Raw genomic sequence first — 16214 nt, forward strand, 5'->3', positions numbered from 1 at the left:
GGATTAATGCTTGCCCAGAAGTCATTTCTTGCATTCTAGCATTGTTGTGGTTTAGAGAGGCTGAGGACACTTAAAGCCATCATCAGTTCTTGGCTCCTATTTGTTTCATGGTTCCCCCCCTCCAATTTATCCTTCTCCTCCCTCGTTTTACTAAGCAACAAGAAAGCTGTATCACCAACATGTTGCTTGGAAATCTATTAGGTGACACAGAGTAGTGGGCACATATTTTAATTTCCACATAGTTTCAGAAACAGTTCGGCTAAGTTTCCTGCCACCACATACAATACCCCCTCTTCCAATTTCCAATAATATTTCCTCACTTTACTGTAAGGTCTCACTCACAGCATCCTCAATGTGCAAAGCTTTGCAATTTGACCTCACTAACACCCTTCTCATGGCCACCGATGGCTTCCAAAGCCATGCCCCAATTTTACAGTTTTGGGCATGGAAGCACCCTATTTCCACATACCAAAATGGATTTCAGTTATCCATTTATGCATTAAAAATACCCCAAAAGTTAGCACATGGAAAGATGAAAGTAAACTTTTGTTATATTACAGCATCTATTACGTTTGAGCAACCAGTAGCAGCTTAGACGGCCGGTTCTGACTCAGGGTATCTCAGGGATGAGCAGCGAATGGTCACCTGAAGCCTTCACGGGGGAGGATCCCTTTCTGGGCTTCTGCACCAGGCTGTTGGAAAGCTTCAGATGATCTTTCTCCAGGCTTATTCACATAGGTGTCTCCACAAGATTTCTTCATGTTGTGGCGGATAGCTTCCCCCAGAGCGAGCAATCCAATAAAGATCACCTGAATCGAAGTCACAGTCTTTTTACAACCTAATTAAGGAAAGGCACTCCATTACTTCTGCCATTCTATTCACTAGAAGTTAGTCAAAAAGTCCAGCACATTCAGAAGGGGACACTATACCAAAAACTGGGCATCTTTGGAGGCCCATTTTAGAGACTGTCTACTATAGTGATTAGAGTAGGAATAGTATACTATTTTTTTGTGTGTAAGAAAACAGAAATAGAAACATTTACATCTTTCCTTATATCATCAAAAAGAAACAAGGGAAGGATAAACTTAAAACTAATAAAAATGGTTTCCCAAAAAGAGAGGGAGAGAACAGAGAGGAAGGGACAAAAATCAGAACTATATTTCTCCACGTATCTTATTTTGTAGGTTTGACTTTGGAAACGTATAACTATTTTATATAATAAAAATCTCAAAAGAGAAAAACAATCCTTAAATATGGGATCAGCCAACCCGGTGATTAAATTGGAAATATCCATAAAAATTGAGAATTTTTCTCTTTTGAAATGTATTTCTAAAATAAAGCATTTTATGTCTTTGTAACTGAAAAGCTTAGAATCTGTAGCAAAAATAACATCCTACTAAACCAGATTATGAAAACTGAATTTCATTTCCCATTAAACAAACAATGGTTCCTAGGGAAAATAATGGACTCCAAGTCTAGAGTTGGAAATGTACAAGATGAACCTGGGATATCTTGTGATTGATCACAACAAAGCTATTAAGGTCCATGGGTACCTGAAAACAACACAAAAATATCAGTTGAAGCCAGCTCCTTCTGGTCAAAGATGGGGCAATTAAAACACCAAAAAGAACAATGGCTCTGATGGATTGAACTGCATCATGTACATAAAACTCCATTTTTATGATATTCCTAAGGAAGGAGGGTGTCCTTTTGTATTGGCTAAAACACATTTAATATTTCTAAAAGATTGTTTAAAAATTGTGTAAAATGTCTAAAAAATGATTTATAAAGGTTAAGAATCAAGCATATTCCCTGCCTTTCTTATAAGGAATCTATTTGAGGACAATCCTATATCTTGCAAAGGAAAGTTTTGTCTTGTAAGATAATATCTTACAAATTCAGGTATAAAATCAAATTAGAGAATCACAATTTTGCAATCCTGAATGAAATAATGCATCAGTGCAGTCATCATCCATAGCTGAGAAAAACATTAGGTAGAAGTTTGGTGGAAAATTTTATAATGGATGCATCAGGCTGACAATACTTGAACACTCTAATCAATGGGGCAGTGAAACATTTTGTTCTTCTTGACGTGAGTTAGGTAGATATATACAGCACCTCTTATGAATTATTCTTGGAAAAAAAGAAAAGAAGAATGTACTCAGATTTCTAAGTCACGTTGCTACTTAACAGAAAGTCTGAGGCTTAGGTGACTACAATAAATAATGCCCTGAGGATACGATCAATTGTATACACACACACACACACACACACACACACACACACGCACACACGCGCGCGCACACACACACACACACATACACAAACACACACAGCTCTACCAGAAATTTAAGAATCAAAAGTAACTGTAGGAGAATATTTAAATCATATTAGGTAGGGTGTTGTAAAGACCTACATAAGTATATAAAAAAAGGCATCATCATTATATAATTATTAAAAGCCAGATTTATGAAACATGCCTGACCCTTAAGTTAGCACTGAGATTATTATTGGGAAAGCTAATCTCTGCTTCAAATACCTCACAATTGATCTGTAGAAACGGATTATAATATAAATGATGGGAACCGTTAGTGGTCATGGAAATTACTGCAGACCCAAAACCAATCTGTAAATTGTGTCTCTGCAACCGAATGTTTCAGAGTCTCAGTTTCCTCATCTATTAAATGGCAAGTATTTTTTGCTTACCACACAGCATTGTGAGAGGACTGAATGAATGGTATTTAAAGCATCTGCAAATCTAAATCAGCCTTCATATAAAATCATAGTCCCGTGGTATATGGAATAGCAACAAGTGAATGGAACAGACAACCTAAGTGATCTGAGTGACAGCCTAAGGGATCTGTCCATGTGACTCTAAATATTTGCCCAGCATCTGGAGCGGTCCAGGGTTAACAGCCCAAACCAATGTTTGCTACATAAACGAATGGAGAGGAAGAGTATGCTCTTGGTAAGAGTTTCCACTTCGATATACCGGCTCTAGATGAAAACTCTTGCTACTGATGGTACAAAAATCGCCTTTGGGGTGCCTATTTGAGTGCGGTCAGGGACATAATACTTGGTCCTTTAAGGTTTCATAGTTTTCCTCCCTTCAATCAAGTAGTTTCCTTTCAGTCTTAAAATTAGTATGTTCCCAATAAGGCTAAGACATTTTTACTGAAAACATGGGAAAACACTGCTCGCTATGGGAAGTGGAAATAAACATACTCTTTTGAACTTTTATCGAATATAGACTATAAATGAAGGAGTCATTTATAACATTTTCAATCCTATTACATTTTTTTTTTCTTAAAGAGAAACACCCTGAGCGACTAGGTACTAAATAGTCTTCCCTACAGCAAAAGCCCATACCTTGCCGCCAGCCAGAATGCAATACTGCTTACTTCTCCTTGCATCGTATAAAAATGGATATAATTTTTAAATTAAAATTTCTTTACACCGGGGAGCAGCCTACTTTTAAACGCCAAGCGTTCCTACGTAAAGGGGAGAAAGTTCTCCACTGTTATTGATGTTTACAAGTTGAACATTTCGAGAAATCGTTTGCATCCACCAGTAACAGTTATGGTCTCCATCTCCCCTGGAAGATGAAATGCCACGAGCCACTCTGAGTCGTAGTTAACTAAAAGGCGCGCATCCATCAGTCCACGCCGCTCCTGCCAAAGAGCCCGAGCCTCGCTGCCTCTTCGCGCGAGGACGTCGGCGAGGGGGCTGCCGCGCGTGATCTCGCTCCAGCCTCCCCAGCAGCAGAGGGATTAGACACATGCGCACGCTTGGTCTCTTTGTGTGCGCCGGGAAGGGCTCGGCGTCGACTTACACTTCCCAGTGGGGCAGAGACCTGGAACGCGAGCATGTGCTCGGGAACAAAACATGCACGTACACAAGGCCATCGAAATAAACCACTGCCTCCCGTTTGCCTTCCCCTCTTCGGGAGCGTCCCCACCGCCCTTTCCCCGAGTCCAGCTGGGGAGGGGGCGCGGAGAGCCCCGGAACGAGGAGCCGTGTCCTCAGGAATCCCGCACCCGGGAGAGCGACGCGGGCTCGGGCAGAGGGGGCCGGGGGCGGGGAGCGCGACCCGGGGCGCGGGAGGCGGGAGGCGCTCCCCGCCGGAGCCGCCGGGGATGGAGCGCGTCCAGCGGGCGTCTCCGAGCGCAGCCACCCCGCGGGGCCCGGGTGGGGTGGGGTGGGGTGGGGTGGGGGGCGGGGAGGGAGCCCGGCCGCCCAGTCGGCCCGCCCCTCCCCCCGCGCCGGTGCGCTCCGGCCAGCTGTGCGCCGCCGAGCGAGGCGCCAGCCCGTGGGTGCTGCCGGGGGCGGCGGCGCGGAGGGGGCGCCCGCAGCTGGCGGCGGCGCGGGCCCGGCGCTCGGCTCGCGGCGGGGGGCGGAGGTGAGGACCGGAACGCGGAGGGCGGGCGCTGCTCGCGGCGCCGGGCCCGCGTTCCCCGTCCGCGGCCGCCCTGCCACCGGCCCGCGTCCCCGCCGGCGGGAGCTCGGGGGACCGGGCGGCGGCGCGGCTGTGGCGGCGGCTGGCTGGATGCGAGACCTGCGCGGACCGGGCGGCGGCGGCGGCGGCGGCCGGCGGCTCCCGACTCGGGGAAGCCGATCGCGGAGGGGACGAGTCCGAACGCGCTGGCCATGGCCTCCAACTTTAACGACATAGTCAAGCAGGGCTACGTGAAAATCCGCAGCAGGAAGCTGGGGGTGAGTGGCTCGCTCGGCTTTCTCCTTCCCCGGCTCGCGTTTGGCGCGGCCGGCTGTAGGGAGGGGGGCGGGGAGAGGTGACCCGCGCGGGGACAGGGGCGAAGAGGGACCCGGCCCTTTCGCGGACAGCCCGCTTGTTGTTCGGCCGGTGTGGGGGCCCGCACCTGCCTCGGGGGGCTCTGCACACCGGGCCGAGGGTTCCCGGAGCGCCCCGGTCCCCGTCCTCATGCGCGCGCTGCTGCTGGCTTGGACCAGACTGAGAAGTCATGTAGAAGGAAGGGATGGTCAGGTTGGAAGACGAATGTGCCTCGGAGGGGGGTTTATGGACGGTGCAGCCCACAGTGTTCTGTTCTCCAAAGTGCGCCTTTCGGGGAGAATGGCTCGCTGTGCGGGAGCTGGACGGACGCTCCCGTGTGTGTATTTACAAGCCCCGTGTCCTAGTCCCCGCTTCCCCAGCCCCTTTCGAAATTCTCCTCTGATGCCCAAGCATTGCCGCGCGTCCCCGCCGGCGACTGCCAGCGAGTTTCGGGCTCCCTGAGCGGTTGCCCAGGGGCAGGCTCCCTGGCCGTGTGCGCGCCCGGACAGGTGTACCTGCGCCCGTGTGCAGGCAGGTGTGTGCTCACCGCCGCCGACACGGCAGGGTTCGCGACGGCAAAGTTTACGGAGACCTTGTCGTAGTTTTTCCGCGCAAGACGTTGTGCCTGACTTGGGAGAGAAACAGTGTAGACACCCCCCCCCCCGCCCCGGGGGGTTCAGAAGTTCTCTAGTGACCAGACGAGGAGGTAGGAGGGACACGTGGATGGTCCCAGGAGACCTGGGTGTGGAGCCCCGAGGCCAGGAGAGGAGGAGCGGGCATTTGGGCTTGGCGGCCGTGGGGGAACCGCGGGAACGACGCGCAGGGGTCCCGGTGGTGGCAGTGGGGGAGCGCGCGATGGGAGATGGGCCACCGAGAACGACCTTGGCGGGCCGGTCCAGAGCAGGAAGGGAAACCGGTGTGGGGGCGAAAGAGCCCCTTTCCCGGATTCCCTGGATGTTTCTCTACCTCGGTGTTCTCAAAGTTCCAGTTCTGCGAAGCTCCGGAATCTTGGGGCAAAGCGGCCTTGAACCAGAACATTCCCCGCGTTCCCTGCTGACTGGATGAGTCCTCCAACTTGGAGAGGGGAAGAGAGGAGGGAGAAATTCACTAATTCTCTCACTTAAAAAGGAAGAAAGAAAAATAATTCTAAATATACCGTTAGAAAATTGAACGAAGATAGGGCAGAACCCCTAAACCCCTAAAAGAGGACGCATCACTACGCACCCAGGAGGCGTTTTATCAGGAGTTGGTGGACGCAGGTGTGGGGGGGGCACAGGGAAGGGAAAAGGGCACACTTGGGTTTCGGTGCTGCTTTCTGCTGGCTTTCTCGTTGAAGATGCAGACGGTGCCCCGAGGAGACGAGGGACCCATTCCCGAACTTGGGCAGATCCGTAGAAGTGGGGCGTACACAACAGGGCGACTACGAAGCGCCCACCCCCACCCCCACCCGGCGCAGCCAGGCGCTCCCGTGGCCTGCCGCGCGCCCTTCCGGGGCCAGAGCGCGCGCGCGCGCGCGCGCGGGGTGCAGCCCCTCTGGTTGCAAGGGCCGCTCTCGGGTGGAGATTTAATTGCGCCTCGTTCCTTTCCCGGGAGATAGGAAGGACCCACGTGTAAAGCTGCAGTTGTCCAGGAGGCTGCCGGCTTCTCGCGGGCGGGACGCGCTGCACGGCAAGCGAGAGGTGGAGGGGAGAACCATTTTAGGAACTTGACCTTTGAAGCCCTTTGCTCCCCCACGGGGTGCTTGCTCATCATTCTCGCGCCTTCCGTCTTCTTGGAATCTCAATTGTGTCTGACACCTCAGACGTTATAAGCTAACGGATGATTCAGGTCCCCCGGGTAGATGTGTATCTCCTAACACAGAGTCACTGTGTACATGAGATGAGACTAAGAAATATAACCCTGAGGACCCGGGCCTTCGCGCTCTTGGCCCCGGGGGTCTGTAGGATTCCTCTCCCATTCCCAGCTTTCCAGGATTTGCTACGACAAAAACGGGATATGCAACCTAATTAAAATATAGGATCCAAGAAAAGAGCATTGACTGCTTCTTGGGGAACCATGCGTGTTAACAGCCTTTGAAATGTCCTTTTAAAACACCATTCCGCTTTAAGATGTGTGCAAATGTGTTTGCAATCCCATAGCATCCCTTTCCCGACTCACTGCTTGGAGATAAGCCTTTGTAAAAGACGCCCTTCAGAGAAAACAGTAAAAGCATGTTTATGTATAGGTTAATTGCTTTTGTCTTCCATTTCTACTTGAGAAATGTAAACTTCAGACTTTGGTGTTGAAACACTTCTGTTTTAATATTAAATCGAAACGTTAAATTAACCTTCACTATTTTGAAGAATATTATTTAAAAAAAAACTATAGAGACTTTCAATTCAGAATTTTCTAGTATTCAGAAGGGTGAATTCACGTGACAAACCTATAGATTCTGTGAAGCTTAGTAAGTTAAGTTTGTCTCATAAGATAGTAAAACTCTAAGCAAGTGTTGTGTGCCTTAAGCATAGCAATACAATTTATCTAAACATTAAAATGTAATTTTCATAGTTAATAAGACATATTACTAATGTCATGGACTCAGAAGTATGGACTTTTCCAAGTAAAATAATATTTTGAACTCAAATGATACGTAACGATTCTTTTATGGTTTATGTTTAGAACTAAAATAAAAGGAATTCTGATGAAATATGCACAGATATTTGATTTATGAGGTACCGAACTCGTGCTTTCAAAAACCAAATTTTATAATAATCTAAAGGGGAAAATAGACCCCTGGGCATGAGGCCAGTGGTATCCGAGATTATGACACGAAAGCATATTTTGAGATGAAATGTTCTGTTGGATTCTTTTCTCCTTACTAGTTAGTGTTCCCTATTGTGCTGAATGAGGGCAGAAAAGCACTAGCTGCCTTTTGGGCTGGGGGGAAAACCAGGATCCAGGCCCTTCCAGACTGAAATGGTGAAAGGGCCCTTGCCTTGTGTCTTCCTACAGAATTTAGTGCTCCCAGTGGAGAATATTTCCTTACCCAGTTGTGTGAGTGAAGTAGTGAGTGTTGAACAATTTTTTGAATGTTTGCTTTGAAGTTTGTCTTGACTCATTAACCAGCTTATCTTCCATTCAGGAAAATAATTTTGAAAAAAAATAGTATAATTGCCCCAAATTTTACTCTTGTCTTTTAAAATTATGTTTATTCAATCATTAAAATTTTACAGGTATTAAATCATTAAACATATAACGACATGACTCTTAGAGTCATGTCTTTATAGTCTATGTTAATTTTTCATTATGACATATCATAGTTTGTATGAATATATTATTTTCCTTTTGCATGATTTAAAAGCCTTTACTGTAGTTCAGTTTCTTTTGCCCTCTTCCGTGTTGCATAACTGGTATTATAATTCACAAGGTGCCATAGTGGTCAGTATTTTTTTTAATAAAAAGTTACTTACAGGACTAATAACAGTAAAACAAAGCAAAAGCATGTTGGCCAAAATTGTTTATCTCTTAGCCTTTATTAATTAAATGTTTCCTTGTGACCACTGAAAGATTAAATTTAGTCCGCAAGGCATATATTATAAAATATCCAACCGGTTCTTGGTTTGCAGATAAACTAAGAACTCGACCACTGAAATCATTAAAATAACTTTACACATGACGTGTGGACTCTATATTGTAGCTAAAGTAAATGCAGCCTTATAGAGGGACGTCATCATCACTATCATTAACATCGCTGTACAAATCCCGGCTGCCACAGTTTGACTAATTCTAGACTCAGCCCTCGCATCATTGTTCTCAAGGAATCCTGTTCAAATACATCAGTGAGGCTATTCACGGGCACACTGTGCACAAATAAATAGTATTTTACACAAAATCGTTTTCTATTTCTTTCTCAAAGTCAGGTCAGGGATTTTGCTGTTTGTGTGGGTATCAAAGGAACGTCTCGAAATATGGTTGGCGTTTGCACATTCAACGTATAATCAAATAATTATGAAGCATCTACTGTGTATCAGATGGTGTGTGTGTGTGTGTGAGAGAGAGAGAGAGAGAGAGAGTGAAAGGGAGAGAGAGAGAGAGAGAGAGAGAGAGAGAGACTGTTCCAGAGTCATGTTGTATTAAGTCAGGGTTATTAACAAGAAATACCTCCTACATCACTACTACTCATAGTACGTTAGGCCAGTAAGAGTCACTTTACCCCAACCTGGATATAAGGGAAGCAGAGAAAGTCAGAGCAACACATTTGGAGTATGTGATGAGCCCCAACGTTATGAGCTGAACATCTCTTCAGGATTTTCTCTTTTGCATAGTCTCCCTTTGTTCCAAGAACTTACTGTGGATTCATCCACATCTTGCTTTCTCTACCACTTTGATTCAAACCTTGAGATGCTTCCATCCCTGGCTTGATGATTATTGAGCTTCCTGTAAGTTCTTTGGGTTTTCTTGTTCTTCCACAAACAGCTTTCTTCTGATGATGGAAGAGAGTTGTTTTTCATGAGAGACGTTTATGAGAATTTACCCCTTTGTAGAAGTTTATTTATTAATATAAATGGGAGTTTTCATGTGTGCATTTGCATTATTTTGGTTGACTAGAGCAATTAAAAATGTCTCTGGTTTCCCAAATATCTAGAAAGTATTTTATGAAGAGTGATTTTATTTTATATGACATACATTACCAGTTTTCCAAGAATAAGATGCAATTAATACATTTAAGATAAAATTTATAAGTAACTTAATCACTTTGACCATTCAGAAGTTAAAAGAACTTTCAGGATCGTTACTTCAGATATGAATTCTCCATCCATGGCTTTAAGACATGGAAGTTGCTTTCAGTGTATTTAAATCTTTACTCATTCTGGAATATTGCGTATCCTGGACATTGCTTTCTGGAAAGGATCCATTGTATCCATGGTTATTTATCATTTGTCTCTTTCTCATAAAATATGGATTTAGAATACATGAAAATTCTAATTATTTTAGCGGTTTTTATTTTAGGTTTTCATTCATGGTGACTATCATGTATATGTTTAACACTATGTATACGTTCCACTTAATTTCTGTATCTATATCTGCCTCTATCTCTATCGACTTATCTACCTATCTCTACAAGAATTACTGGTTCTTACAATTTTAGAGTTGAAAAACATCTTGTATACCTTCTATAGAATCCCTGTATATTAATTTGTTTGCAATTATATATACGTATGGCATTTCTGGTATTTTCAGAAATTAGTGAGATTTTTGTCTTTTTAAAAAATCCCTACGCATGCATATGGGCATGCCTGATAATCTTTGATTTTCAAAACTTAAAGCCAAAAACAAGGAAAATAAAAATAAGCCTACCTGTAAACACCAAGCCCAGACGTTTTGCTAGATATTGATATTAAATGATTATGTCTGTGTGCTACCTGGGGCCAGCTGTTAAATCAGGAGTGAGATATAAATGTTCACATCTCAGTTTTTATCTTAATATATTTACACATGACTGCTGGCAAGGTGAATCTTAAAAGATGGCATTTCCTCAGATAACAAAGATTATACTCAGTGCTTAGGGAAATCTTGCAAATTTACTGAAATAAATTGTGAGTAGAGTAATTATGCAGTGGTAAAATATCTTTGTAAGAATTTACAAAATTGCCAGTTTCCTTAAATGTCTTTCAAAAGTGCTCAGTAATGGTTGGTACCTAGGATCAGTCTAAAACACACACACACACACACACACACACACACACACACACACACACAAATAGTTTAATTTGAAGCCTATGTATTTGAAATAGGTGTGATCCATTTTTGTTGTTTGAAGTATTTTTGTTGTAATGTGTTGTTCTATTTGGGTTGTAACAACCCATGTGAATAATATTGGGTAGGACTATTAAGTATTCATGACTTCGCTCTGTTTCTGTTGCCACCCACTTCATTTTAGAAACTACACAGGTCAAAAGTGAGCAGTACAAACAAAATAAAAATGACCTATTTTCCTACCATCTACTGATCTTCTCTAGATGTTGTGAATTTTGAAGTTTATTTTTAAGGAAGAAGTAATTTCCATCAAATGGGACAAACTAATTAAAAGAGAGAATACTATAATTTCTTTACCTCAGTTTTACTGATTTTGTCTTAACTTTCGTCACGGTATTTTCTTTTTCTTCAAGCTCTGGTAGCATTGTCCAAAGAGTTCAAGAATGTAGGTAAAGAACATTTTCTTGAAGTTTCTGCATAAATCTTCATTAGTTTTAAGATAGAGAGCAGTATTATCCTTTGAGTACTTCATTTTTATATTGCAACACTATCCCTCAGTGAGAGTATTACACCTGTCAGTCAAATTGAATGGAACAAGGAATGATATTTTGTTATTAGTGGAGAACAGAAACTCATTTAATAAAGAAATGTTTTCATGTTGTTTGAAATAAATGGTGGTTGTAATATTTGAACATGTGCAAAGTATTTCTCCTGTTACTGTACTAAATTCATTATAAAAAGCTTGGCTAATATTTTGGCTTAACAGTAAAATGACTGAGAGGTCAGACACTTTGAGCTTTGATTTGAAGCTTCATAAAAGTAATGTAATCATTTTGCATCGTGGGGTACCATGTATTTTACAGCTTCTAAAGAATTTTCACATATATTGTCTTATATAATTTTCCCAGCATGCTTTTTGAAAGTATATTTGATGTTACCCTCATTTAATTTTACCTTTTGTACATAAACTCGAATCCAGAAAAAGTAAAGCGAATCAGCCAGAGCGACAGAGACACAGATTGGGTTTGTGTGGGGCTGTATATACTCAAATCTAGGTATGGTAACTTCAGGTTCAGTGTCACATCTACAAGGCAACAGCTTCCACTTTGCAGTATACATAGGTAGCAACCCATCTATTCGCATTATTCAAAGTAAGTGTTTTCTGCAGGTGGCTACATAGTGTAAAGCTAATGTTATCATTCACTCGACTCAACTTTAAGTTATTTACATTGCGGATAAAAGTGCTGCTGGCAGGTGGGAGGGGGAGGAACTGGCAGAAGGTGGTCAAAGATACTTCCCTTGTAAGGTAAGTAAGTTCTGGAGATGTAATGTACAGCACGGTGACTGTAGCTAACAGTGCTGTGTAGTGTATCTTCAAGTTGCTAGGAGAGTAGATCTCCAAAGTTCTCATCGTAAGAAAACAAAATCATACCTGGATGAGGTGATGGATGTTAAATAACCTCAGTGTGCTAATCGCGTCGCAATGTGTACGTAGATCAGATCATAAAGGTGTACATCTTCAACTTCTGCAATGTAATATATCAATTGTATCTCAGTAAAACGGAAAAAAACAAGTGCTATTTAGGAAGAGAATTGATACCACAATACGGACATAATACGCAGGTATTTTTCCAGACCACTTTAAATGGACATGATTTCATTTTCATTATACCATCTAAAAACCGGCTAACTTCTTATAGGAGTGGAGAACAGGCTCCAAAATGCAGCTGATCGTGTCTATGTAGAATTTAAAATATTTAAAAATATTGAAATCTCTTTATTTTAGCATTACCATTATTTATGAGAGATGATCTTTTATTAAAACAGTTATATAGGGGGCGCCTGGGTGGCTCAGTCAGTTAAGCGACTGACTCTTGATTTCGGCTCAGGTCATGATCTTCTGGTTCATGAGTTCAAGCGCCTTCATTGGGCTCTGCACTGACAGTGTGGAGCCCGCTTGGGATTCTCTCTCCCCCTCTCCCTCTCTGTTTCTCCCCACTTGTGCTCTTTCTCTCTCTCAAAATAAATAAATAAACTTAAAAATTAAAAAAAAAGTTATATAAAAGATCACGTTTAAATTAACTTAATGCGAAAGAGTTCATTTAAAAAAAACATAATTTAAAAATCATACATTTTTCCTGGGACCTGGCAAATCAAAAGATGGTATGTAGTGAGGTAGTCATGCAGCAAAGAATGTGACAGTGTTACCCAAATCCCTGCACGTCGGGCAGGACTGAATCCACCGTGATAGCCGTGACCTGCTCCTGCCAGGCCTCATAGTTTCTTGTGTCGCTTGCTACTTTTAAGAAACAGGAATTGAAATATATATACTTGTGTAGATTTTTTGGATACATTTTTAAGTTCATTTATTTATTTGGAGAGAGAGAGAGAGAGAGAGAGAGAGGGAGAGAACGAGTGGGGGAGGGGCAAAGAGGGGGGCGGACAGAGGATCCCAAGCAGGCTCTATGCTGACAGCAGATAGCTTGATGAGGGACTCAGACTCACCAACTGTAAGATCATGACCTGAGCCGAAGCTGGACACTTAACCCACTGAGCCACCCAGGCATCTCTGTGTAGGTTTTTATAGAAGATATCGTACATGTATAAACATGTACAGTCATTTTTCTCTTCATGATTTGTTTCTTTGTAAATATGCAGTTGGTTTTCTCTGACCATTCACTAGCCTTTAAAATATGTACGTACGTATGTATGTTCATGTATGTGTATACACATGTATGTGTCATAAATACATATATGTGTGTTACATATTAAATATAATATGTATATACGGTATTTCCAAATGACATGCTAGTACTCAAATTTTTTAAAAAAAAGTAATTCTCAATCATGACTGCATGTTGAAGTTACCTACAGAGCCCAGATTTTTCCTCATTGATTTGGTCTGGCTGGGTTTTGAACGTGGATATGCTTTTGGAGTTCCCCAGGGGTTTCTGATCTGGTGCTAGGGTTGATAATCATTGTCTGACAGTGAGGATTTGGGGGTAAATAAGGGAAATGTGAGACGTATTAGACGACTATAAACTAACAAAAACACTGTTATTAGTGCTTGAGACTTACACATTGTCATTTCTGAAATATATAATTATCCAATAAATAAGTCACATAATGCTGGGCATTCTATAAGGCTTTATGATGAGAATGCAAAAATTATAAAGTAGAAATTTCTTTGAGGGACAGAAATTTACTTCTTTTTTTTAAATTTTTTTTTTAATGTTTATTCATTTTTGAGAGACAGAGAGAGACAGAGCATGAACAGGGAAGGGGCAGAGAGAGAGGGAGACACAGAATCCGAAGCAGGCTCCAGGCTCTGAGCTGTCAGCGCAGAGCCCGACGCGGGGCTTGAACGCACGAACTGTGAGATCATGACCTGTGCCAAAGTCGGGCACTCAACCGACTGAGCCACCCAGGCGCCCCAACAGAAATTTACTTCTCAATGTGGTGGACATAACTTAAATTTTTCTTTTTCTTTTCTTTTCTTTTCTTTTCTTTTCTTTTCTTTTCTTTTCTTTTCTTTTTTCCTTTCCTTTCCTTTCCTTTCCTTTCCTTTCCTTTCCTTTCCTTTCCTTTCCTTTCTTTTCTTTTATTGGGAGAGAGTGCATGTACAAGTTAGTGGGAAGGGGCAGAAAGAGACAGGGAGGGATAGAAAATCTCAAGCAGGCTCCGTGCTCAGTGCAGAACCCAACACGGGACTTGATCCCAGGACCCTGGAATCACAACCTGAGCCAAAATCAAGTCAGACGCTCAACCGACTGAGCCACCTAGGCGCCCCATAACTTAAAATTTTCTAAAGACTCTGAATCATTCTTTCTGTGAGCCATCTTGATGTACGGCTGACACTGCAATATGGTTACTCACAAAAGACATCCTTCTTTTACTTTGTGTGTTCTAATGTAAGTGATTACAATACCATGGCTGTTTAAAACTCAGTAACTTCTGATGATGCTCTATTGGAGAGTCAATGCTTCAGACTTTATTAAGGACAAGCACCCGTAAGAGTGTCTGGGTGGCTCAGTCAGTTAAGCATCTGACTTTGGCTCAGGTCGTGATCTCACAGTTCGTGGGTTCGAGCCCTGTGTTGGGCTGTGTGCTGACAGCTGGGAGCCTGGACCCTGCTTCCGATTCTTCCTCTCTCTCTCTGTCCTTCCCCTGCTCATGCTCTGTCTGTCTGTCTCTCTCAAAACTAAATAAACATTAAAAAAAAAAAAGGAAGAAGAAAAGAAAAAAACACCTTGAGGCTTAGAGTCGATTTTATATTCTTCATAGGTCTGGGTTTATGGCTTTGCAAGGCAGTTAACTGCAGTGTCACACCTCATTCTTGGTATCTCAGAGGTTTCTTTTGTTCTTGCCTTTGTTGTTTGGTTTCCTGTTTGAAGAGACAGAGCATAAATGGATGGGTGGAGAGAGAGAATTGAGACAATATATGGCAAATACCTAGTGAGTACACATAGACAGTATGTGCTTTGTGGTTTATAGAGAAAGTAACACCAAGCTGAGAAATCATGTGTAGAGAAGGCTTTGTGAGTTCCATGCAGAAGAAATAGCATACCTAAATGGTAACATGTGTCTGGATGGGTGAGGAACATTGAGAAAAGGCCCAGAATAAAGGACTTACCATGTTCTAAGAACCCAAGAAGTCACCGATGTATTTTATAGGAAAGGTTAATGTTCATTCTCAATTTAGCAACATCCCTGAATCTTGAATGTATAGAAGGCATTGTGGTAAAGTAGTATTTGGTCAAGGAGAGCAACGAGGGGTGAAGTTTAGTATACTAGAAAAGCATGTTTTACTTCTAGTGGCTAGCCATGATTGAGAATCACTGACATGGGAGTATTTTTTTTCTAGCACCGAGAAGAAATAAGTCTTCTACCTGTCACTGTTTGCTTTGAAAAGTTGGCTGTCGTATTGTCACCTTTTGAAAATGATTAGACTTTCCCCCTCTGCCTGCATTTAATACCCTCATTTTCTGGTTTTCAGAAATATTGCTGTGCTGGGTATAAATGTAGCTTTAATTCTATTTATTATTCCTGGGTTTATAATGCTTCTAGATTTTATGGCTTGATATATTTCTTCTGTTCTGAAAAGTTATTTGCTGTTTCCCCTTCTGTCCTATTAATTCTGTCCACTCTTTTCTCTTCTTCCTGACTCATGTACTAAATCACTTATACCATATTTTCTGTACTTCTGTGCCTTTTTCTATTTCATTTTTTTTTTTGTCACTCAAAGCTTCAGGATGGATATTTTCTTACACATTTTCTAGTTCACTAATTTTCTATTCAACTATGAATAATCTACTGTTGAATTTATTCATTGTATTCAATTTAAGTTATTTCTTTCAGGGATACAATTTTCATTTGATCCTGTTTTTTAGAATTTCCGACAGAAATAAATTCTCAGTTTTGTCTTTGGTGGGCTTCAATGCCTTCAAATAGATGACTTTTGTATTTCCCCAGCTTTCCTAATTGTCAGCGAGTAGGCTGGCCTGAGTTACCCAGGATGCCACCAACAGAAATGGGAAATTCTCAGCTGGTTGAATTTGGTAGAGATTTCTGCGTGGGGAAACAGGGGCTTTGTGGTCCTCCAGAACGGTGCTGAGAGCCAAGAAAGTTGGCTTTAGCTCTTCCTTAGCAGCGAGACTCTGTGGTAATTTTGTCTTCAGATATTTTTAGC

General features: G+C 42.6%; 1 protein-coding gene across 1 annotated transcript in view; it reads left to right on the forward strand.

Moving 5' to 3' along the window:
• Positions 1-4414: 4414 nt before the first annotated feature.
• The window catches only part of DOK6 (docking protein 6), a 364564-nt gene continuing 352764 nt past the window's right edge, over positions 4415-16214 (forward strand). The window contains exon 1 of the mRNA XM_019432554.2: positions 4415-4713. Within this exon, the coding sequence (XP_019288099.1) occupies positions 4648-4713 (66 nt within the window). The 5' untranslated portion in view covers positions 4415-4647. The remainder of the gene's footprint in view (positions 4714-16214) is intronic.

This window comes from Panthera pardus, unplaced genomic scaffold (genome assembly GCF_024362965.1).
Source record: "Panthera pardus isolate Hobbes unplaced genomic scaffold, ASM2436296v1 HiC_scaffold_15, whole genome shotgun sequence".
In the NCBI taxonomy this organism is placed as follows: Eukaryota; Metazoa; Chordata; class Mammalia; order Carnivora; family Felidae; genus Panthera; species Panthera pardus.